Source organism: Macrobrachium nipponense, chromosome 24 (assembly GCF_015104395.2).
Source record: "Macrobrachium nipponense isolate FS-2020 chromosome 24, ASM1510439v2, whole genome shotgun sequence".
Taxonomy (NCBI): Eukaryota; Metazoa; Arthropoda; class Malacostraca; order Decapoda; family Palaemonidae; genus Macrobrachium; species Macrobrachium nipponense.
Genome location: NC_061091.1, coordinates 27,050,591 through 27,076,939, shown reverse-complemented (window position 1 = coordinate 27,076,939; position 26,349 = coordinate 27,050,591). Strand labels below are relative to the sequence as shown.

The 26,349-nt window shown below is 37.1% G+C and overlaps 1 protein-coding gene across 1 annotated transcript in view; it reads left to right on the top strand.

Moving 5' to 3' along the window:
* Window positions 1–25,559, top strand: part of LOC135205532 (serine/threonine-protein kinase Nek8-like) — a 40,294-nt gene extending 14,735 nt beyond the window's left edge. Inside the window, exons 7-25 of the mRNA XM_064236284.1 lie at window positions 134–316; window positions 1,375–1,516; window positions 2,120–2,248; window positions 5,819–5,920; window positions 6,552–6,673; window positions 7,319–7,461; window positions 7,752–7,997; window positions 8,464–8,602; window positions 8,753–8,927; window positions 9,250–9,357; window positions 9,716–9,820; window positions 14,230–14,334; window positions 16,825–16,924; window positions 17,587–17,731; window positions 18,336–18,458; window positions 18,569–18,761; window positions 18,973–19,216; window positions 23,398–23,537; window positions 23,677–25,559. Coding sequence (XP_064092354.1) covers window positions 134–316; window positions 1,375–1,516; window positions 2,120–2,248; window positions 5,819–5,920; window positions 6,552–6,673; window positions 7,319–7,461; window positions 7,752–7,997; window positions 8,464–8,602; window positions 8,753–8,927; window positions 9,250–9,357; window positions 9,716–9,820; window positions 14,230–14,334; window positions 16,825–16,924; window positions 17,587–17,731; window positions 18,336–18,458; window positions 18,569–18,761; window positions 18,973–19,216; window positions 23,398–23,537; window positions 23,677–23,832 — 2,800 coding nt within the window. The 3' untranslated portion in view covers window positions 23,833–25,559. The remainder of the gene's footprint in view (window positions 1–133; window positions 317–1,374; window positions 1,517–2,119; window positions 2,249–5,818; window positions 5,921–6,551; window positions 6,674–7,318; window positions 7,462–7,751; window positions 7,998–8,463; window positions 8,603–8,752; window positions 8,928–9,249; window positions 9,358–9,715; window positions 9,821–14,229; window positions 14,335–16,824; window positions 16,925–17,586; window positions 17,732–18,335; window positions 18,459–18,568; window positions 18,762–18,972; window positions 19,217–23,397; window positions 23,538–23,676) is intronic.
* The last annotated feature ends 790 nt before the right edge of the window (window positions 25,560–26,349 follow it).

The window sequence follows — 26,349 nt, the reverse complement described above, 5'->3', positions numbered from 1 at the left end:
AGGCAGGTGTCTGCCTTGACGTAAGGTACAGGCTTTTCTTTGGTCTAGGATTAATAAGAAATAAAGATCCTTCGCAAATAAAGAAGCAGAGATCTAATACTTATCGTCCACTCTTTTCCATTTTTCCCATTAGCTACATGGACAGCTTCGAACGTGACACGGTCCTGTACATTGAGATGGAATACGCCGATGGAGGCAGCTTAGCCCAGTTTCTGACTCAGCAGGTAAAGAGAATCGAAGAAAGGGAGATCCTGGTGATATTTCACCAGATAGTGGCAGCTCTTCGCTACATACACGAGCACCACATCTTACACAGGTAACGGCTGGCTGCTTGGAACCGAGTAGCTGATAAGGGTAAAGAAGACATAAATATTTGCTTTATGATACTAGAGTAATCCCTTCACGTTTTGTGATTTGATTTTCTATGGCAGGATAAATCCTATAACGTATAATCATAGGTTTATAAAGATTATAATCACAATGATTATTATGATTATGATCATTATTCTACCGTGGAATAAATCCTCTGCTTATAAACAGTATGTTCCAAAACAGTCGTTGTACATCTGTGGTGCTTCTTGGTACTTGCACAAGCACAATAGATTGTACAAATAGTGGTTGTTTGGGACATACTATTTATAAGCAGAGTAGTTATTCTACAGTAGAATAATGATTATAATCATATTAATCATTGCGATTATAATCACTATAAACCTATGATTATACATTATATTATTCATCCTGCCATAGAAAATCAGCTTAGTTTTCCCTCTGAAAACATAGTCATATAGATCTTTCAAGTTTTCAGTAATCTTAAATATCTCATTGAATAGATAGTACCAGTATTTTTTTTTTGCATTTCATTCACTGTGTGATAAGATATAGAGTTTCTCAGTGATATCTTTCCAAGGAAATCTTAATGTAAGATTGTCCTCAGTGCGTTATACGTATCTACATCTTTCGCTAATCAGTTACCATGTAGTTAATTACTTGCACTTGTGAACAAGGTTCTTGAGAGAGGATCCTTGCTCACAATAAACATTAATGAAGATTAATTTTAATATTTAATTAACAGACTACCTACTTATTTTTCGTCTTCCTTTTTTTTTTTTTTTTTTTTTTGCTCAGATTCAAGCATTTTACAGCTGCAAAGTTTATACAGGGTTTTTCGAATGAAGAATAAATTCATCTTGCAGTTATGTTAATAAATTAATATATGCAAACTCTTTATTTCCAAAATCAACATTGATATCATAGTGGACGTTGTCACTGATGTTAAAACGACACCGTTTCGCGAGCACCCGTGAATTTTAGACGAAAAAATTAAGCTTATCATGATTGAATAATGAATTTCTCTTCATTCTTCCCACCTAGAGATCTTAAGACTGCGAATATATTCCTGACGAAGGCGGGCGTGGTTAAAGTGGGCGACTTCGGTATCAGCAAGATGATGAACACAAGGTCCGCCCACGCCCACACTGTGCTAGGAACTCCCTACTATATCAGTCCAGAAATGGTGAGTGCAACTTGTTACAGAGTAACACAGAGAGGAACTTGAAGGAAAAACAGTGAAGAAGGCAGTTAAATTTGTAGCATAGAGTGACTTAGAATCTGCACAATTAATACAGTGGGGTAGTAATACCTGTACACTGACGGGAAAGGTATTATAATATACCACCAAATCCGATACTCTTAGTTGACCATAGCAGTGGAATAAGTATACTTTGTTGTCAGTCAGCTGTTTTGGGTTGCCTTTGGGTACACGCACATACATACACAAACACATATATATTTATACACATATGTATGTGTGTTTGTGTGTGTGTATGTTTTTAATGCAAATAGATTTTTAAGTTAGTTAAACATTTTACTGAAAATTCTTCCTGACTTGAACCTCATTTCTACAGATTTACAAAATGGCAATAGTGAAAAACATCACCATATATTCAACGCTATGTATATTTTGTTTATACAGAACGCACAATATGTTTCCTAGTCCGAGAGCAACACCTTATGGGATGGATAATTTTATTTCAGTACGAGAATAAGCCATACTACGGTAATACAGGACGGTTAATCGTTTGTTTTTGTACTGACCAAACCTTCCGTTTGATTTCAGTGTGAAGGAAAACAGTACGACGAGAAGAGTGACATCTGGGCCTTGGGCTGTATCCTGTACGAGATGGCGTGTTTGCAGAAGACCTTTGAAGGGTCGAACTTGCCAGCTCTCGTGAACAAGATCATGAAGGTGAGTGAAGGCACCAGGAGGTCCTTCGTTGTTGTTGTAGTCCTAGAGGAGTGTAGAGCCAAAGACCCTCCGTGATACTCCTGTGTGATACGAAGTGAAACCAGATAGTCTTTGGTAATACTGTGAAACCAAAGACCATTTTTAGTACTGTTGTGTGATAAGATGTGGAACCAAAGTTCGTCTTTGGAACTGCTGTGTGATCCAGTGTGGAATCAAAGACCGTCCTTGGAACTGCCGTGTGATACGGTGTGGAAATGTATGTAGTCTTTGGTATCACTCTGTGATATGGTGTGGAACTAAAGACCGTCTTTGGTACTTATGTGTGATACGGATTGGAGTCAAAGACGTATTTGGTCTTATTGTGCGATACAGATTGTAACCAAAGACCATTTTTGGTCCTGCAGTGTGATACAAAATGGAACCAAAGACCTCTTTGGTCCTGCTGTGTGATACGGAGTGGAACCAAAGACGTCTTTGGTTCTGCTGTGTGATATGGAGTGGAACCAAAGACATCTTTGGTCCTGCTGTGTGATATGGAGTGGAACAAAAGACATTTTTGGTCCTGCTGTGTGATATGGAGTGGAACAAAAGACATCTTTGGTCCTGCTGTGTGATATGGAGTGGAACCAAAGACGTCTTTGGCTCTGCTGTGTGATACTGAGTGGAACCAAAGACGTCTTTGGTCCTGCTGTGTGATATGGAGTGGAACAAAAGACATCTTTGGTCCTGCTGTGTGATATGGAGTGGAACCAAAGACATTTTTGGTCCTGCTGTGTGATATGGAGTGGAACCAAAGACATTTTTGGTCCTGCTGTGTGATATGGAGTGGAACAAAAGACATCTTTGGTCCTGCTGTGTGATATGGAGTGGAACAAAAGACATCTTTGGTCCTGCTGTGTGATATGGAGTGGAACCAAAGACATTTTGGTCCTGCTGTGTGATATTGGAGTGGAACCAAAGAACATTTTTGGTCCCTGCTGTGTGATATGGAGTGGAACAAAAGACATCTTTGGTCCTGCTGTGTGATATGGAGTGGAACCAAAGACGTCTTTGGCTCTGCTGTGTGATACTGAGTGGAACCAAAGACGTCTTTGGTCCTGCTGTGTGATATGGAGTGAAACCAGAGACATCTTTGGTTCTGCTGTGTGATACTGAGTGGAACCAGAAAAGTCTTTCGTCCTGCTGTGTGATTTGGAGTGGAACCAAAAGACATTTTTGGTCTCTGCTGTGTGATATGGAGTGGAACCAAAGACATTTTTGGTCCTGCTGTGTGATATGGAGTGGAACAAAAGACATCTTTGGTCCTGCTGTGTGATATGGAGTGGAACAAAGAGTCTTGGCTCTGCTGTGTGTGATATTTGGAAAGTGAACCAAAGGACTCTTGGCGTCCTGCTGTGTGATATGGAGTTGAAACCAGAGTACCATCTTTGGTTCTGCTGTGTGATACTGAGTGGAACCAAGAAAGTCTTTCGTCCTGCTGTGTGATTTGGACGTGGAACAAAAAAGAAGTCTTTGGTCTGCTGTGTGATATGGAGTGGAACCAAAGACATTTTTGGTCCTGCTGTGTGATATGGAGCGGAACAAAAGACATCTTTGGTCCTGCTGTGTGATATGGAGTGGAACCAAAGACGTCTTTGGCTCTGCTGTGTGATACTGAGTGGAACCAAAGACGTCTTTGGTGTGGGTCCGCTTTGTGATATGGAGTGCAACCAAAAGAATCTTTGGTCCTGCTGTGTGATACTGGAGGTGGAACCAAAGAGGTCGTGGTGTACAAAACTATAGGAGGTGGCTGTGTGATACCTGAGTGGAACCAAAGACGTCTTTGGTCCTGCTGTGTGATATGGAGTGAAACCAGAGACATCTTTGGTTCTGCTGTGTGATACTGAGTGGAACCAGAAAAGTCTTTCGTCCTGCTGTGTGATTTGGAGTGGAACAAAAGACGTCTTTGGTCCTGCTGTGTGATATGGAGTGAAACCAGAGACATCTTTGGTTCTGCTGTGTGATACTGAGTGGAACCAGAAAGGTCTTTCGTCCTGTTGTGTGATGCGGAGTGGAACGAAAGATGTCTTTGATTCTGCTGTGTGATACTGAGTGGAATCAGCAACGTCTTTGGTTCTGCTGTTTGATGCAGAGTGGAACCAAAAACGTCTTTGGTTCTGCTGTGTGATACGGAGTGGACCCAAAGATGTTTTTGGTCCTGTTGTGTGATATGGATTGGAACCAAAGACATCTTTAGTCTTGTTGTGTGATGTGGAGTGGAACCAAAGACGTCTTTGGTTCTGCTGTGTGATACATAGTGGAACCAAAGATGTCTTTGGTCCTACTGTGTGATACGGAGTGAAACCAAAGACTGTGTTTAGTCCTGCTGTGGTGATACGCAGTGGAACCAAAGACATCTTTGGTCCTGCTGTGTGATGCAGAATGGAACCAAAGACGTCTTTGGTCCTGCTGTGTGATACGGAGTGGAACCAAAGACTCCCTTTACATAGTGGAACATCTTTGGTTCCACTATGTATCACACAGCAGAACCAAAGACGTCTTTGGTTCCACTCCACATCACACAACAAGACTAAAGATGTCTTTGGTTCCAATCCATATCACACAACAGGACCAAAAACATCTTTGGGTCCACTCCGTATCACACAGCAGAACCAAAGACGTTTTTGGTGATACATAGTGGAACTAAAGACCGTCTTTGGTACTTATGTGTGATATGGAGTGGAACCAAAGTCTGTCTTTGGTGGACCTCAACCTATTTGGTTGAATTTACTAGCTCTCTGAATTAAATTAAGAAATTAGAGATGGACTAGAGGCAGATTGCTTGATTAAATGATGAGGCTTGGCGTTGCAGCTGGTAATGATGTTAAGAAAAATCATCCACTTAGTAGGCAATGGCATTAGCTTTGCAGGATGTGATTGTATAATAGTAACAAATGTAATGAAACGCGTTTTTAAAGTTCTTTTATGAAGGCCATTATCAATTGTGAGAGGTGTATATGAAGACAGGTAACAATTACTTACTGACGTCCTGAGTTGATTTTAGTTTCTTCCATTTTGCCTGAAAACAGTACTGCTTCTGAAGTTAAATACAACGTTCTCTATGCTTAAAAAATTTGCATATGTTATTGAAGTTTAAGCTGCATTAGCTTATTTCATTACAATCACCATCTCTATCAGTAATTTATAAAGCGAAATCATTAATCCTTCAGTTTAACTCCATCGGGATTTTGCCCTTGTCAATAAGAAATTTGCTTTTATACAAAAGCTTCAACTTATGCTGTGTCAATATGAGTTCTATTTCAAAAATGATTTCCATGCTACAGGGTATTATTCTACTGTAAGCGTTATTTTATTTGTTTATCTGTGTATCTTTTATCTTTATTTCATAATTCTTTTCTTTCTGTTCTGTTTTATTTTTTTCTCGGTTAGTTCAGCCGTGTCCAGAGATCTACACCAAGCCTCTTATTCCTTTTAACAACACTAGATGCTCTCAAAGCAAACTGATGGCCTTTTAACAAACTTATTCCATGTGAATAAGAATATATTCTAATGCTTCCAATTTCACCACAGGGCCAATTTGCTCCCATCAAGGGTAACTACTCCCCGGGTTTCAAACAACTGGTTCGTGATCTACTTCAGAGGGACCCAGAATTCAGACCTACAGCTGCCGAGGTACGTTTTCCAATATTTTGGTGTTTCCGCTGTGCTGTACTGTGCTGTGTTAGCATTTGGTGTTAGCTTGTCCAGTGTTGTTCTGCCCAGCCATTAGGATGGTGTTTGTAGGATGATGTTTATAGGTGTATGAGGAGGTCTTAACTCTGAAAATTATATGGTCCAAAATCTAGGTTTTTGCTGGCTTTTCATATTAGACTTTGTTTCAGTGCATGTAGTAACATATCTTCCTGCACAACTCATCAACAAATTAAAAGATTCTGATACTCTGTACATCAGCAAAACAAATAATTCTGATCCCCTTCCCATCAGCAAAAACAAATGATTCTTATCCTCTTCCCATTAAGCAAAACAAATGATCCTGATCCCCTTCGCATCAGCAAAGCCACTGACTCTGATTGCCTTCACCTCAGCAAAACAAATGACTCTGATACTCTTTCCTTCAGCAAAACACGATTCTGATCCCCTTCCCACAGCAAATGATTTTACGCCTCTTCATTCTCAGTATTGTGATAAAAGCTTATATCTCCCGTTTGCCAAATCTGAAAGATACACAAAATTTACGCAAAGATAGGGAGTAAGACTAGTATTTTATGAGTCAACACCGAGTAATTCCTATTTTCTGTCACAGGTTCTTTCTGAGAGACTCCCAGAGCTGCTGGCGCAGTTCTCTTACGATGCTCTTGGCGTAGACGAGATCGACGAGGAGATCAAGCAGTCTATTGAGGCTGCTAGGCAAAGTCAGGCTTCCAGGTAATATTTACATTGGCTTGGTATTACTGTTAGACGAGATGATTAGCCTTTTATGATGTGTTGTTAGGAAGATAATGTGAGCTGGAGAAATGATTCCTGAGACAGAATTAATTCTTGGCATTCTCAGAATTTACTGTATGTAAGTAATTTGTCATTTAATGCTGCTATACGGATTGTAAAGAATTTGTTATTGTGATATGACGCTAAGACGAGAGAGAATTGTTAGCAGGATGTAACTCTCTTTAATGGTGGGATGTGGCGTTAAGAAGCGAAATCCTTTGGGAATATACGTAGTTCTTTGACAATAACATTACCATTTTGCCATGACTTGCGAGATAATTTGCCGAGATTTTCATGAAATTGAGAAACTGTCTTCTAAGTGAACAGGGCTTTGAGCATTTTTGAACTAAAATATAAACTTTCGGTGTATAAATATTAAGTTTCACCATTGGCTGAGAGTATAAGTGGCGCAATGACATGCACGAAAGCGTCCTTTACAGAAAACTGATATGTTTGTTTGTATGTTTGTTTTTATCATTATCTTTTAGGTCATTATGATGCATTGCATTGCTTTGTGAATGTTTTAGTTAGAGAAACATCACTACCTATTTCCTATGTCTTTGTTTATCGTTTCTTTCCTTGCAGGTCATCTCGACCTCCAAGGTCGGTCGTTTATCACATGAAGGTGTATTCGTCATCCATCAGCCTGTCTCCCGTTCCGCTTCCGCCAAGGTTAAGGGTCAAAGAGATGGCTGTCTCTAACACTCACGTGGTTATCCTGACATCCGGTAAACTTTTTTCTTTATTCAGGAAAGCTATAGGCTTATATCAAGAATGAATTTTCACTTTGGAAACTCACTTGTTAAGTTAGCAGTGTTATTTAGTACACTTTTAATTTCTCCCTTTAATTACGAGTTTTCTTTTTTGTTAAATGATCAATTGCGTATTGAATTAAGAAGTTTCTATCAGAGGATCTGTTTGCTGTTGCTGTCTTTACTCTAAACATACATGAAAAATTCTTTGCTCATTTAAGGTAAAATCATATCCTGAGCAAACACCATTCCACCCTTCCCCGCAGAGTGCCTCGTCTACACGTGGGGTGAGGGCAAGAAAGGTCAGCTAGGTCACGAGAGCCTCGAGGCGTGGCGAGGCCGACCTACGGTCGTCGAGGCTCTGAAGGGGAAGGCTATCACCCGCGTCTGCGCGGGAGACGGGTTCTCGATTTTCGCCTCAGACAATGGCATCGTCATGACCTGTGGTGACGGGACTTCGGGTTGCTTAGGTCATGGTGACTGGAACAGCTCTACAAAGCCTAAGTTAATAGGTTAGTATTCTAGAGGGTCAAGAGGACGCATTCTAATGCTCTTCTTGCAGTGGCGTTCTTACAGACCTCATTCTTTGTGACCGTTGGCTAATTTAGTTTGAGTAAACCAATTTTCTGGAGTTTTATGGAAAACCTTGGAATTTTTACGCTTAAAAGGCTGTGTGAGCTCACCAACTTATGTCTAACAAATGGCTATTTATAATAGTTCTACTCAGTAATGTTTTATAGTCATATGTGAACATATGCTCTAGAAGTTATTCCATCTCTGGACAGAGAATATAGCGCGTCTAAACCTTCATAAGTAGCTACTATACAATACTAGACTTTCATGTACTAAGTTGCAGAAGTTACCTTACTGTGTAATGAATTAAACTAGTAGATACTGGGCTGTACTGAACTAAATTAGTAGTTAGTTATTCATGGACTGTGCTTTCCTGTGTAAATACCCCTTGCTGGTCTTTTCCAGAACGTCTTCTGAGTGTTGACGTCGGAGCCATTAGCTGTGGCAGCCAGCACGTCGTGGTTGTCGGAGGGGAGGAGGGAGATGTCTACACCTGGGGCAGGGGTGAAGGAGGTAGATTGGGCACGGGGCAAGAGGAAGATCTGTAAGTTCTTTGAGATGGGCATTGCCTACTGCCTACTGATATTGCTAAAAGGTCTAGAAATCGTTATTTTCTGGTAAACTGCGTCTAGGTTTTGTATGAAGCATATCTTGCTTCTTTATTTTGAAGACTTTCCTTCTACGTCTCTTGTAGGTGTCTGCCGACGGAGATCGAGATTCCTGAAGATGTCATGGTAACGAACGTCAAGTGCGGAGGAGACGGAACCATTCTCATCACTGACCAAGGCGCCATGTTGGCTTGTGGAAGGAACACCAGGAATAAACTTGGACTGAATGAAGGCGGTGGGCTCTTCAGCATGAAGTTCAAGGTGGATCTCACCTCTCTGTTTCAGATCGTATATATTTACTTATATCCCCACAATCGTATACATACATAGGCAGTACATTCATACGTACGTGGAGACTTGCTTTAATACTTTCTCAAATTGTTTATTCCCACCTGTATCAGAAAAGAATTCTAAGCTAATCTGATGTGAGTGTAGAAACATATAAAGTTAGGAATAAACAAGTCAGGAGAGTATTAATACAAGTCTCGAAAAGCCCACTGATTCGTAACAGATATTAACCAACAATATAACACACACACACACAGTTTCGAACTAATTTTTTTACTCTACCTTTTCCTTGAAGGAAGTCGAAAAAGCTGTCGTGGCCACGCGGGTTCGTAGCATCGGATGTCGCGTTGTGGATGTGGCAATGGGCCCTTCCCACACTGCTGTCTTGACAGAAACTGGACAGGTAGGCAGGCCAACCGTTTTCCATTCCATTCTGTCAAACACTAGTTCATTCTGTCAGTGACCTTTTTGTTGTTATCCCCCGTTTTTTCCGTAGAATTTTGCTTATGTAAGTCAGTGTCTCGAACTGGTCGCAGACGACTGAGACGAACATTTACACCAAGGTCTATAGAATACCGTATATTCTTTAAGCCTTTATTTACACTCTCTGAACAACTATATAACGTTTATGATATTACTAACAACAGTTTGTTCCCCTTATCTTTCCAGTTGTCTCTTAAGTTTATTTACAACAATGGTGAATTACAACGAGGTAAAAAAAAATAATTGGATGAAAAAAATTACCCTTTATTTCATCGCAGGTCTTGACTTTCGGCCGCAACTGCGAAGGGCAGCTCGGTAAGGGCAACACTCGAACGGTTAATAACCACGTCCTCGTCAGGTGTATGGCTAACAGGGTAGTGACGGTGAGTATTTAAAATGATTCTCGAAATCTTACTTCTACTGTGGCACCATCTGTAATTATTTGCCCCGTACTCCCATAACCAATAATGAGAAAAAAAAAAGTGAGGAGTTTCAGGGAGTTACAAGGATTAGGATGTCTCAAAGAATTGTTAGTCCATCCGAGGAGACATCGTGTGCTCACTGATCTGTAAGAGCAGGTTTTACTGTGCATTCACAGTGTCCTAATGATTTTGCCTAGCTTTCTTTTAAACTCTACGCTGTTCCTGTTTACAACTTTTGGTGGAAGTTATTCCACGTGTCATATATCTTGTATGTAAAGAAGTTCCCACAATGGGGTGTGTTGTACAGTAAGTTCCAAAACTGAAGCGACAATTTTCACTAACTGGCAACTACAACTCTTAGCAGAAAAATTATTTTTATTTCTACAGTGAAAGCTCTATCAAGCAAAATAAAGCTAACATATGATGCACAAATATCAAATCTATGATATATATAACAATCATAAGAAAGAATTACTGTAATAGTTATTATTTTAAAGTATAGTAATTACTTCAAACTATAGAAACGAAACAATTTGAAATTCTCGTTCAACACAGGATTACCAACGTTACCAATGTATATTTCGAGCAATGTGGAAACAAACATTTAATATCATAGTTTATTATCAATTATTTTAGCGAAGATGCATAAAATCATGCAAGTATCAATAGAATGTAAAAGGAAAATTCCGCGACATTAAACATAATCAATGCACCTAGATTCAATAGAGAAGTTGGGTGTGGTTGGTAGTTCTGATTTTATCTTCTAGGTCCGAGCATAAAATACCATCTTCGAGAAAGGCTCTAACTGCTGCTGCTACCTTCAGGCGACTAGGCCTAGTTCCGGGAATAGCAAGGCTTACAATGCAGGGCCACTGTCTGTTATTTAGGGAAAAGTAGAACCATTAGGCCTGCACCAGGACCTGTCCTTGCACCTAGGAAACAGACTCGCTAAATAAAAAATAAGAAAGACGGTCGCAAGCAACCAGACAATAAACATCAACAACCCCGCCTCACCCTCTACCTCTACCAATACCCACAAACCTAACTCCACCTTTTTCACTTCAACCTTTTACCTCAAATCCTCTAATCATTCCAACCATGAAATTTAAGACTGAATGTGCGTAAGTGGGCGTATCAAATTCATATTTCCGCGGACAACCAGTGATCAGTTCGATCCAGTCAAGCATTATTGTATAACATAAATTTGTGATTTTTTTTGCGGATATATATATATATATATATATATATATATATATATATATATATATATATATATATATATATATATACACAGAAGCACCCGACATGACCAATAGGCCTAGTGCTCGATTCTTAAAACAGGCCTCTGGTTATTCCTGACTAGATAAAAAGGTCCTGAGGAAGAGAGAGAGAGAGAGAGAGAGAGGAGAGAGAGAGAGAGAGCATAACAGGAGATACTCAAATTAAAATAATGCTCGCCAAGCATATTCACACTCCGGATCGTATGGACAAAAATAGTCTCACTTATGCACTGAAAAAAAAAGGGTGGAAACCTACGAAAATAATTGTTTGATGCGACCCTGAACGCAATTCCACAAGCAAAGATTTGCACAATTGAGGAATTAGATGAAATTATTAACTAACAAGCTGGAAAATATATTTCCTTGATTCTTGAATAGGCCTAACCATGTAGCCAATGCTAAACGCGCATATAACTTGGATTTCTTTTTTTTTTTACACCAACTTGTGTCTTATTTATATTTCATTTAATCAGATACTAAACTTCTCTGTGCTTTATCAAAAGAAATCATAATAACTTTCGATATAACGCTATAAAAGTAGAAAGTTAATTTGCAAATCATATTAGGCCAATGCTTATGCACTCGGTTCCTGCTGCCACTCATTGGTGAACACTTGATATCACACATTGAGAGCCACAGTTGTTTCTATGGGGAAATTCATTTTTTTTTTTAATAAACAATTATTGAACAAACATTGATCATTCACTGGGGAAATACTTTCTGTGCTTCTACAGTTAATCACTGATACGTATTGTTAGATAAAGAGGATGACAATAATTGGAGTAAAATATACTAACTGGCAACCCCACGAGTTTCTAAAGAATTACGATCAATTCTGAAATTTGTCGCTTCACTTCTGGAACTTACTGTACAGTAAGTTCCAAAACTGAAGCGACAATTTTCAGAGAATTTCGTTCGAAATTCACTAACTGGCAACTACAACTCTTAGCAAAAAAATTATTTTTATTTCTACAGTGAAAGCTCTATCAAGCAAAATAAAGCTAACATATGATGCACAAATATCAAATCTATGATATATATAACAATCATAAGAAAGAATTACTGTAATAGTTATTATTTTAAAGTATAGTAATTACTTCAAACTATAGAAACGAAACAATTTGAAATTCTCGTTCAACACAGGATTACCAACGTTACCAATGTATATTTCGAGCAATGTGGAAACAAACATTTAATATCATAGTTTATTATCAATTATTTTAGCGAAGATGCATAAAATCATGCAAGTATCAATAGAATGTAAAAGGAAAATCTCCGCGACATTAAACATAATCAATGCACCTAGATTCAATAGAGAAGTTGGGTGTGGTTGGTAGTTCTGATTTTATCTTCTAGGTCCGAGCATAAAATACCATCTTCGAGAAAGGCTCTAACTGCTGCTGCTACCTTCAGGCGACTAGGCCTAGTTCCGGGAATAGCAAGGCTTACAATGCAGGGCCACTGTCTGTTATTTAGGGAAAAGTAGAACCATTAGGCCTGCACCAGGACCTGTCCTTGCACCTAGGAAACAGACTCGCTAAATAAAAAATAAGAAAGACGGTCGCAAGCAACCAGACAATAAACATCAACAACCCCGCCTCACCCTCTACCTCTACCAATACCCACAAACCTAACTCCACCTTTTTCACTTCAACCTTTTACCTCAAATCCTCTAATCATTCCAACCATGAAATTTAAGACTGAATGTGCGTAAGTGGGCGTATCAAATTCATATTTCCGCGGACAACCAGTGATCAGTTCGATCCAGTCAAGCATTATTGTATAACATAAATTTGTGATTTTTTTTGCGGATATATATATATATATATATATATATATCTATATATATATATATATATATATATATATATATACACACAGAAGCACCCGACATGACCAATAGGCCTAGTGCTCGATTCTTAAAACTGGCCTCTGGTTATTCCTGACTAGATAAAAAGGTCCTGAGGAAGAGAGAGAGAGAGAGAGAGAGAGAGAGAGAGAGAGCATAACAGGAGATACTCAAATTAAAATAATGCTCGCCAAGCATATTCACACTCCGGATCGTATGGACAAAAATAGTCTCACTTATGCACTGAAAAAAAAGGGTGGAAACCTACGAAAATAATTGTTTGATGCGACCCTGAACGCAATTCCACAAGCAAAGATTTGCACAATTGAGGAATTAGATGAAATTATTAACTAACAAGCTGGAAAATATATTTCCTTGATTCTTGAATAGGCCTAACCATGTAGCCAATGCTAAACGCGCATATAACTTGGGTTTCTTTTTTTTCTTACACCAACTTGTGTCTTATTTATATTTCATTTAATCAGATACTAAACTTCTCTGTGCTTTATCAAAAGAAATCATAATAACTTTCGATATAACGCTATAAAAGTAGAAAGTTAATTTGCAAATCATATTAGGCCAATGCTTATGCACTCGGTTCCTGCTGCCACTCATTGGTGAACACTTGATATCACACATTGAGAGCCACAGTTGTTTCTATGGGGAAATTCATTTTTTTTAATAAACAATTATTGAACAAACATTGATCATTCACTGGGGAAATACTTTCTGTGCTTCTACAGTTAATCACTGATACGTATTGTTAGAAAAAGAGGATGACAATAATTGGAGTAAAATATACTAACTGGCAACCCCACGAGTTTCTAAAGAATTACGATCAATTCTGAAATTTGTCGCTTCACTTCTGGAACTTACTGTACCTATTCAGTTCTAGTTTTCCATCCCTTATTTCTTGTCTGGTTTTCGTTTAATGTAAATAGGTTACTGTCGACTTTTGTTATACCTTTCAGTATTTTAAATGTTTCTATTAGTTGTCCTCGCAATCGTCGACATTGAATGCAAAGAGAGAGAGAGAGAGAGAGAGAGAGAGAGAGAGAGAGAGAGAGAGAGAGAGAGAGAGAAGAGAATCCTTAAGTTGGTTGCAGGTTTCAGTAACTGTTGGTATAGAACTAGGCGCAGGTGTTGGTGCTGCTCTCAAGCCTTACTGTTTTATCCAGGCTTAATACTAACATTAATATATAACCTCTCAAATCAGGTGCCATTTCTTTTTATAATTTCAGATGGTTCAGTGTGGATCGACTTTCACCGTTGCTGGCACTCTGGAGAATGCCCTGTACCTCTGGGGCACGAGGGCTGTCAGTCCTGTGACTCGGCCTAATACCCAGGTAATGCAATGAAACTGTTGTGCGGTTGTTTCCTTCATGTAAATATACAGTTTTCTTGTGTTTTGAATGTCTGAACTTGTTCACTGTAATTGATTAATGAAGTTCCAGTCTACTTTGTGAATTAATAATATATTTAGTTTGCAGTTGATATACATCATACATGCAAAAAAGCATATTACGATATATATATATATACAGTGGAACCTCAGTTTTCGTACATAATCTTTTCCGGAACCTCCCATGAAATCCGAAACGTACAAAAACCAATACAAGTCCCATAAGGAATAATGTAAATACATTTAAGGCATTTCAGACATAAAAATATTTTTGAAAATACATTTTATAGGAAATAAACACAGTTTTACATACAGAAAACAATGAGAAATGAATATAAATGGCTAATGAAATGAATAAATGAACATCACTCCTACCTTTATAGAAAACACTTGTCAGCGTATGGAAGCGGAGAGGAGGGGAGAGGGAGGAGGTGAGGCTATTATTTGGAAGGGAAATCTCCTTCCAGAGGGACGTCAGGCATCAAGGACTTATCTGGGGTTACTTCTCTTCGGTTTTTACTGGTACTAGCTGAGGTTACTTCCCCACTTCGTTTTCACTGGCACTAGGACCAGCTTGAAAGTTACTGGACCCCTGTTGCACAACAAAACTGTCCAGAGACATTTGTTTTTGGCGTTTCTTTAAAATTTGCCTAAAGTTAAACACGGCATTGTCATCAAACATGTTTGAGACATGGATTACAACTTCTTTGTTGGGATGATAATTCTCCAAAAAATTGTTTACATCATTCCACTTTGCAAACATGTCCTTAATCCCTGAAGTAGGCACATTACGTATGCCCATTCGTTTTCTGAATGGGCATACTGACCTTAAATCCACTAACAGCAGTGCTAGTTGTAGCCAATTTCTCACTGAAATCAGCATGCAACTTCCTCCAACACGTTGAAATAAGTTCTTTCTAAAATTCTATAATGTTTATGGCCTTTTTCACAGAAGGGCCAGCACTTGGAACTTTCTTTGGCCCCTTGATGGCACTCTAATAAAAAAGCACAAAAAACACGAAAACAACGAACGCAAAAGCAGAATGGGTCACGAAAGAAGATGGATTGCTTTGGTTGGGTGCTTGATACAGGGCCCCGGCACACGCTGGGCCCAGGATGGAGCAATTTTTAGTGTGTGAAAACAGGAAATTTACGATAGCCGAGACAAGATTTAGTAGAAGAAAATCTGTGAAAACCGAAATGTATGAAAAGAGACGTGTGCAAAAACCGAGGTTCTGACACACACACACACACACATATATATATATATATATATATATATATATAGGATATGCAGGAACTTCCATATACATTATTTCAGGGAAACCGAAGACATGATGAGATAAAGGATTTTTTTGTTAAGAAACGTTTTGCACAGGAACTTTGTGCATCATCAGTCTGTTAAAATAAAAGTACATTTTAAATTGATAAAAACAAAATACACATAAAAATTACATTTGATGGTATGATTTTTGATATTTCAATGCTCTGGTCTACTTAATCTCTGGCCAGTTCTAAAACTATACCCCATGTGGCTGCAATATCGTATTTGCAGCAGTCTCTTGGTAGATTCAATGTAAATACCAGGACATCCTGCGCACGTAAACCACATGGGGTATAGCTTTAGAACTGGCCAGAAATTAAGTAGACCAGAGCATTCAAATATCAAAAATCATGCCATCAAATGTAAGATTGAAGTCAAGAAACAACACTTCTCCATTTTAGATTACAATAAGGACTCTGAGTATTTAACAACACTTGAGTCATTATTTATCAAATAACTTGTTCCTTCGTTGAATAGTGGTAGTTCATCGTCTCCGCTATGCCTGGCATAGTTTTCTTTCTGACCTGAATCCCACTTCTAGTCATTCTCTCTCCTCCTTTCCTAGCGAATGGTTGGTGTTTCAGTGGTTATGTTTTAATGTTCTTTTTTCACTTTTAACTTTGAAGTATTATGCTAATTTTTAAATTATGATTTTTAAATGATAAATTTTAGATTGTAATCTTTATGTGTATCTTCTTTTTATTAATTTAAAATGTTCATTTATTTTAACAGACTGATGATGCACAAAGATTCTGTGTGAAACGTTTTTTAACGAATAAATTCTTTATCTCATCATGTGTCTTCGGTTTTCCTGAAGTAATATATATATATATATATATATATATATATATATATATATATATATATATATATATATATATATATATATATATATATATATATATATATATATATATATATATGTATATATATATATATATATATATATATATATATATATATATATAGAAAGTCATATATAAATGAATGATTTCGAGAAGAGGGGAACTTCAGTGTCTGCAAAAGCAAACAATTATAGACGTTTGATTTCCCCTCTCTGTAAAGCAAGCAGCCATCATTATCTGTCACCGAGGTAATCATTAATTCCAGGAAGGGTTCACGAATACATGGGGCCAGCGAAGTGTCCTCGGGTCAGTTGCCGCGCTCCAAAACAAGGACAAGGACAAAGATCCAGAATTTCACTTTGGAGGTGAGCTGGTCCCCAGTCATCGGAGATTCTGTTGAATATGTTACGTGCATTTCACTCTTTGCATATTTCATTGATGCTTTATCTAACTATATACCTATCTTTTCACATATAATATATATATAATATATATATATATATATATATATATATATATATATATATTATAAAGGTATAAGCCACGAAGGAAAAATAAACAATGCAGTTTCTACAAGATCTTTCGACTCAACGTCCTTTACTCAGCTGAATAAAGGACGTCGAGTCGAAAGATCTTGCAGTACTCCGTTGTTTATTTTTCCTTCGTGGCTTATACCTTTATTTATGGATTTATCACGTTCCAAAATTTCGGGATTCAGTTATATATATATATATAATATATATATATATAATATATATATATATATATATATATATATATATGTGTGTGTGTGTGTGTGTGTGTGTGTGTCAGTCTGCCGGTCTGTCTTTATATGGGTATTTTTTATATTTTATATGTAGAAATATCTATCAATATATATATATATATATATATATATATATATAATAATTGTTCTCGCTTTGGATAATTTTTTCTTCGTATGTTCTTGATAATTAGTGTTTTTGATTATTACTTCCCTTCTCTCGCCTGTATTTACTTATATTGCTCCTTCCCGCTTATCCTTTAGGAGACAGTCGGCGTGACAGCAACGTGAGCAATGGCAGTTTAAATAATTCCCAAGATTCCCAGAAGCAATCTGCAGACGAAGCCCAGAGACACCAGAGGAGCATCAACATGCGTGATGTCTTACTTCAGCCGAAGGAAATTCTGGCGTGAGTTGAAATCCTTCCTGAATGTAGGCCTATGCTGTTCTGTAAGTCTTGTGTAATAACTTCTCCTGTTCTAGTGCAGAGGAAGACTATTTTGCAATTGTGTGTGTACTGCAAGCAGAGTTGTTACCGTATCCGAGATATGCCCAGACTGTTCTTTAAGTCTTGTATTATAATTCATCTTGTTCTAATGTAGAGGAAGACGATCCTGCAGTTCTGCTTGTACTGTAAGTAGTTTTTTGTTACTTATTCGAGTATAGGCCTTTGCTCTTAACTGTTGTACTGTAGTTCCCCTTGTTCTAGTGCAGAGAATGACCATTCCACAATTCTGTGCAGTAAACAGAATTATTTTATAATTATCCGTGTACAGCCCTATGCTGACCTGTAGTTCCAGTACTACAGCTTTCAGCTTGTTATAACGTAGCGTAAGATTATTTGGTAATTCTACAGGCAAAGTTAGAGCAAGTCAATAGGCCTATGAGGAAGGAGGTATACTGGACTTTATAACGTAAGTGGAAACTATTCTTATTTTTCCAGTTCTAGTTTTGGATACCTTCTGTTTTATTGTACGTACTTTTATCATCGTACCTTATTATTCTATTTCCAGTCTGTACGCGTCGCCAGCTCAAATTGCCAAAGGCGAGACGGTCAACCTAGCCAGTCTCCATTGCCAAAACCAGAGCATCTTTCTCGTGGTTGACACGACGGTGCCCATACCCAGGGTAGGAAGGTGAGTTTGTGGACATTTTCTGTCTGATTTTCCTTTGGTTTTTGGGTATAGATCGAATTTTCTCCAGGTTCTTGGTGGAAATAAAACCTTCTCTGTTCCTCTCCCATTAGAAACCCGGCATCGTCCCCTGCTGGTTTCGAAGAGGCATCGGGCATGCCGGGAAACAAAGCAGGCGCCAAGAAGGTAGACAATTCGAAGGACAAGAAGGATGACAAGAAGGACAAAGGCGATATACATGACGATGATGATGATAATGAAGATTATGATGATGATGAGGATGTTCTCGTGGACAGCATGGGGCCGGTGAGTAGTGTGACAAACGCATTCCAAAGTTAGATGACATTTTAGCAAGTAATTCTGTGAGGAGTTTAATTGTTACCATCGTGTCCTTTTTCATGCGTATTTTAATAATTTTAGAATCTGTTAACGGTGCAGGTCCATCACTGTAAACAATTAGCGAACTTGAAAGTTTTAAAGTCTAGTCGTTATGGAAACCTGTCAAAACTACTTGCAGGTTCCTGATTGGCTGAAGGCAGAACTGGACGAAGCGAACGCCATCTACATTGGAGGAAAAGGCGACAAGAAGAAGAAGAAAAAGAGGAAGAAGAAGCCGAACCACAAGCCGCCTACGGCTTCCCTCCCGCCGTCTCCTTCAGAGAAGAACGGTCCGGATCCCGCCGGTAAACCCCGATTCAGTAAGAGCCCCAACAACAACGACCATTATAATTATATCGACAACTACTCCGGTGACAAACAAGGTAGAATGACATCCAGAGCCTCTTTTTAAATGACTCCTGTAGACTTATTAGCAGCATTTGCCTGGCCTTCGCTGTATAGTCTCTTCAACTAGGCCGATTCCATTAGTCACACTGCAGTAAGTTTCTGTAAGTATTGTGGTACTTAAGTCCCTTTTGCGCAAATAGCGCAGATGACGTCACATGATCGTGGAGACATAATATACTCTTAATCGTAAGAAGATATCAGTTTATGAGAATATATTCTCATAAACGTTCAAGCGATAAGACATACCAGCCTTAGGGATAACTGGCATAGGGGTAATAGGACTAATTACCCAAAAAGGAAACAAAATTATTATCATTATTACTGATTCTCAGCTAAAATAGCATTAGGCAATTGACTTTCAGATTGTCAGAGTAAAAATAACACTAGAAGCCTCAGAGGTGAAAGAAAAATGACAATAAGTATATATATCTTAGTTTTACCAGACTACTGAGCTGATCAACAGCTCTCCTAGGGCTGGCCCGAAGGATTAGATAATTTTACGTAGCTAGGAACCAATCAGTTATTTAGCAATGGGACCTACAGGTTATTGTGGGATCTGAACCAAACCGAGAAATGTATTTCTATCACCGGAAATGAATTCCTCTGACTCCTTGTTGGCAGAGCGGGGAATCGAACCCGGATATTGAGATCGGTAGTCGAGTACGCTGTTGACTCTTCCAACGAGTAACTAAGAAAAACGACAACCTTTGATGTTGCTGAAAGTATATATCTAAAATGAGTATATCATAAAAAAATATTATATATATAATATATATATATATATATATATATATATTATATATTAAATTATAAATTATATCTATATATTATATAATTAATTATAAAATATATAATATTTAATTATATATATATCTATATTATATGATATATAATATATCTATATATATATATATATATATATATATATATATATATATAATATATTATTATATATATATATATATATATATATATATATATATATATATATAATATATATATATATATATATATATAAGATGGAGAAAGAGATCTCTTGGTTAATTCTAACCAAAATAAAAAATTTCATTAATAATAATATATATATATATATAAATATATATATATATATATATATATATATAACTATATATATATATATATATATATATATATATATATATATATATATATATATAATATATATATTATATATATATATATCTATATATATATAATATATATTATATATAAAATATAAATCATATTATATATATATATATATATATATATATATATCCATATATAATTTATAATATAAAATAAAATATTTATAAATTAAATAATATAGTATATTAGTCATATCACATTACCGTGATTCATATACATATATCAAGCTACAAATGTCCTTTAATATCTAATTCGCTCTACCTCAGAATTAATATATTTTCATATATGTTTAAACGAAGGGGAATTTTTTAGCCGATAATAGAATTGCTGGCCGACAGGCACGAACCATCGACTACTTCAATTCCTGGACTGGCAGTGAAGCCATAGCCCACCCTGCCACCACAAGAGGATATAAGTTTATGCCACCTCCCGCCTCAAATACCTGTCTCACTCAGGTATTTGTAGTTTTGGAGACTGCATCAAGTCCCTCGTTCTCGGTAGCATTGTAGTGCTTTTGCCCGCATGTTGCCTTTATATGATTCCTATCACATTACCATGGCGGGGTGGGCTAAGGCTTCACTGCCAGTCATGGAATTGAAGATGTCGATGGTTCGTGCCCGTTGGCCGGCAATTCTATTATCGGCTAAAAAATTCCCCTTCAGTTAAACATATATGAAAATATATTAATTCTGAGGTAGAGAGAATTAGATATTAAAGGACATTTGTAGCTCGATATATGTATATGAATCACAGTAATGTGATATGACTTATATAATGGGTACGTGTGGGCAAAAGCACTACAACACTACCGAGAACGAGGGGGTTTGATGCAGTCTCCAAAACTACAAATATCTGAGTGCGACGGGTATTTGAGGCGGGAAGCAGCATAAAATTATATCCTCTTGCGGTGGCGGGGTGGGCTAAGGCTTCACTGCCAGTCGTGGAATTGAAGATGTCGATGGTTTGCGCCCGTTGGCCGGCAATTCTATTATCTGCTAAGAAATTCTCCTTCGGTTAAACATATATGAAAATATATTAATTCCGAGGTAGAGCGAATTAGATATTAAATGACATTTGTAGCTCGATATATGTATATGAATCACGGTAATGTGACATGACTTATATAATGGCTACGTGCGGGCAAAAGCACTACAACGCTACCGAGAACGAGGGGGTTTGATGCAGTCTCCAAAACTATAAATACCTCTAATGCGGCAGGTATTTGAGGCGGGAGGCAGCATAAACTTATATCCTCTTGTGGTGGCGGGGTGGGCTAAGGCTTCACTGCCAGTCCTGGAATTGAAGATGTCGATAGTTCGTGCCTGTCGGCCGGCAATTCTATTATCGACTAAAAAATTCCCCTTCGGTTAAACATATATGAAAATGTATTAATTCCGAGGTAGACCGAATTAGATATTAAAGGACATTTGTAGCTCATATATATATATATATATATATATATATATATATATATATATATATATATATATATATATATATATATATATATATATATCGAGCTACAATGTCCTTTAATATCTAATTCGCTCTACCTCGGAATTAATAATATATTTTCATATATGCTTAACCGAAGGGGAATTTTTTCTCGATAATAGACTTGCCTGGATCGGGGCGCGATCCCAGGATCCTTTCAAATCCAGGAACGTCAGTGAAGCTTTTACCTACTACACTACCGCGAGAGGTTAAAAGTTGATGTCGCCTCTCACCCTGAAATACCTTTCGCGCGCAGGTAATTCGTAGGTTTGGAGACAACATCAACCCACCTCGACTCCGGTAGTGTTTGTAGTGCTTTTGACAGCACGTAGCCAATCTATAAGTCATATCACTTTTCCGTGATTCATATACATATATCGAGCTACAATGTCCTATTAAAGGACATTGTAGCTCGATATATGTATATGAATCACGGAAAAGTGATATGACTTATATATATATATATATATATATATATATATATATATATATATATATATATATATATATATGGAGGAAGACATCTCTTGGTTGATTCTAGTCAGAATATAAATAATTTATTAATAATTTCTTAGAGTTAGAATCCTTAGAACTAGGAGCTCCTAAGCCAGCTAAATAAATGAGATAGTTAAGCACTTAAAAGCTTACCAGAAGAGACTATACATTCTAAACAAGCTTGCGTAGAACTGTAGACCATACTCCATAGTTTGCACGGTAGACCTACCCTGCATCTGTACAGTTAACATTCAAAGGTAATTTTGAGATCTGTAGAACTCTCCCGAAATATAGACTTTATTTTCTTAAACCTTCTAATACCCTTTAAAATACCGTGCATGTCAGCTAATCCACAAAACACTTAAATCCACCTGTATCCAGCTAATTAAAAAAAATCCACTAAATTAGCAATACAAGATTTCAAATATGGATGTCTTATTTTGCCTTGTAGATGCTGTAGTTTAGCTTTCTGGTTTAATAAAAAACTTCAATTAGTCTCTTGCTTTGATAAGGAATATTATTTCTCTCTCCTGACTGTAATGAGTCTTTCCCTTCAACGAAAAATAAAAACTTCTCTCCAATTACATCGAAGAAGTATTTTGTTTTGCTTCGATGAGAATTTCTGTTTCTCAGGCTCTGTTACAATAATAACTTAACTTTTCACTCGCCTTGTATTCTCCTGTTGTAAAGACAAATAATATTTAATTCTCTTAAATTAATGAGAATTAAATCAAAAGTTTCTTAGGAGCTGTAGATAGCTTACTACAATTAGACAATATATGTAGAATTCATAATTACAGAACTAGTCGGTTAACATAGTGGCTGTTGTGTAGAGAAAGTGCTGTACTGTCCAGTACCTGGATTAAAATAGAACGGGGATCCCTATTTGCTCATCTGCTGTACCCAGTCTATATTTACCAGATCTTTCCTCCAATAACACTCGGGGTAGGTGTGTTTAGTATTTGGATGTCCCTTAATTATTTCTAATGTCTATGCCAAGTTTCCATGAATTTTGCAGTGCCCTCCCGAGACCCTGCTCGATCGCCCTTCGTCCCCTCGCCTCGCCAAGGTCGAAAGAAGAGCAACGAGACGAAGAAAGAAGCTGAGAAAATGAAGAAGGAAAACGGGAAGAAGGACGAAGTGATCAAGATGGCGCAGGTGAGGTTCATTGTTAGCTGTTGTCTGTGAGGCTAATCATAAATGTAAAGAAAACTGGTAACCACTCGGATTATTTTCACTAAACTAAAATACAACTGGAGGGTTTCATTGTAATGTCTCTGTTATTTCCTTCTTTCAGGAGAAGGAAGAAGCCCTGAACCAGGAAATAGAAAAGCTAAGGTCGGAGCTTCTTCGTCAGCAGGAGATGCAGCAAAGGATCATCAGTGATAAGTTAAATGATATAAAAACGGACAACCCAAAGGAAAAGGATTCTGCAGTATGTGGCATCATGTAGAGGCATCCGGAAATCTCTTAAAAATAAATAAATTTTCCAATGGATTGCGAAGGAAGACTTTTAAAATATTTCTGGTGCAAGATTCTAAGAAAAGATGCTCTATAAAGGAGTCTTTTCAGAGATTACAAGGAAAGAATTTGTCCTAAGGGAAAACTCTAAGGCAATATTCTGTTCACAGAACTCTAATGGAAGAGTCTTTTCAGATTTATGGGTTTTCTGAGACCTTCAAGAATTGCCCCCTGTCTAGAGATCTGTAAGTGAAAACTCTAATTATCAAAGACGCTGTCTGCAGAACTCTCAGGGAAGATTCTTGTCATAAATCTCCAAGAAAAAGTTGTGCCTGATGATCTCTTAAAAGAAAGCTATGAGGTTAGTTACTGACCACAGAACTCGCAAGAAGGTTTCTCAGAGATCTTAAAGAACCAATTCAACACAAAGATCTGTAAAGGAAAACTCTTAAGAAACACCTTGTCCACAGAATTTTCAGAAAGGGGGATTTTTAGAGATCTTCAAGAAATTATTCTATCCAGAGATCTCTGAGGGAAAACTCTAATGAAAAATATTGTTCGCAGAACTCTTTTAATGGAGGGACTTAACATTGACCTTCAAGAAAAGATTCTATCTTCAGATCTCTCAGGGAAAACTCTATCAATGGAGAGACTTTTCAAAGAGCTTCAAGAGAAAGGTTCTTCCCAAATATCTACGAAGGAAAAGTCAAAGGAAACGTGCTGTCCACAGAACCGGCTTTTCATCAGTCTTCAAGAAAAGGTTCACTGGAACTCTAGGGAAAAATTACTGTCGACAGAGCTCAAGGCAGGTTTTCAGAGATTGTCAAGGAAAGATGTCGCTCAGAATTATCAGGACAAGATTCAGGGAAAGAAATCTGTTAAAAGGCCCCAAATGAAGAATGATTAAAGAATTTTTCCCGAAATCTGTGTGGGAAAGCTCTAACTAATAATAGTGTCAAGAAATTTTCGAGGAATGGCCCCAAACAAAGTATTCATTATCATTAACTGGTCATACTGTATAGATATGTGATCAGATACTATACGAAGAACTCCTCCGTTGGTTGGTCTGAATGCAGTTTATTTGTGCATGGAACCTTTGATGGTATAAGGCTGACTTATTAGTCTCTAAAGAGATGTTGTTCAGTAATATGTAAGAATAGATGTTGTCCAGAAATTCCCAAGCAATGTTACCCCTAGGGGCTTTTTTTTTTTTTTTTTTTTTTTTTATTCAGATTCACAAAGAAATGTCTAAATCGCAAGAGTTTCAACTCTCAGTGATATCTTTTACCTTTAAGAATAGAAATACTGAGTGAACTACACAGTTTGATATCAGAGCTATCCAGGAATGCTTTATTTTTCGACTTTTTAGATAAGTGTAATTATTCTAGTGTATGATATATGAAATTCAAATCTCCGTACGAGATGAACTAGTGACCTTGCCCGTCAACCGGTATTATAACTTTGTAAATGACATTATATATAGGATATACAACTAGTGTAAGGGTGTAATTAATAACAGACTTCCACAAAAATGAAGCAGATTCTTATATAGAGTAGAAATGGATACGTTCTTGAGATATATATATATATATATATATATATATATATATATATATATATATATATATATATACATATATATACGAAGAAGTTCTGCCGAATGCAATGTAAGTAGATCTCATATCATTGTGATATCTTTAATCCGTCCATTGTTACTATGCCAATAGACTGTTATATAATTATGGTTTGTTATTGATTTTAACCTTTCTTGTTGAAAGGGACAACGCAGCAAATGAGCGTAACCGTTGCTTGATTGATTTTGCATTCTTCCTAGGCGTTACAGCAAAAATGGTCAACGATGCAGAGAGAGATGGCGGTGAGCAAGATAAAATTGTACAAGAATTATGGAGTAAAATTTGTAGTATATAGATAGAAGTAGAAAGCTAGTTATCAAGAAGACCAATAACTATGGTAATGTCGAAGAGTACCTTACAGCACGACCTTCCGGTAGAAGAAACAATATTTGATTGGCTACATGCTGCTATTTTTCATATGTTTTTACCATGCATCATTCTCACATTGCTTGTAAACTAACATAAAAAAAAGAAGTACAGAACGCATCAAGAACAGTATGAATGTGTTATAGCATCAAATACTTAAGTTTTCTGTGGCTAAACTTATTGATAGAAAACGTGAATAGGCTAACTAATACAAAAAGCACTATAGCTATGAATCATGCTTCATGCTCTAGTGGTTGAGTTTTAAATAACACAGATTATTTATGGAGATAATGTAGACAGAGGGTTCACATGGTATGGAGGCTTCTGCTTAATTTTAGCCTAGTAAGTACGACCTAGCAAGACCTGCCTTAGCCTAACCTTAGAAGACTCCATGCCCTTAATTACATGCTACTCATTATTGTATTGTTATTATCACGTAGTTTAAGAAAACCAATAACCATAGGCAAAAGCTGCAACAAGGTAAAGTTAAAGGAGGTGACAACTAAGTG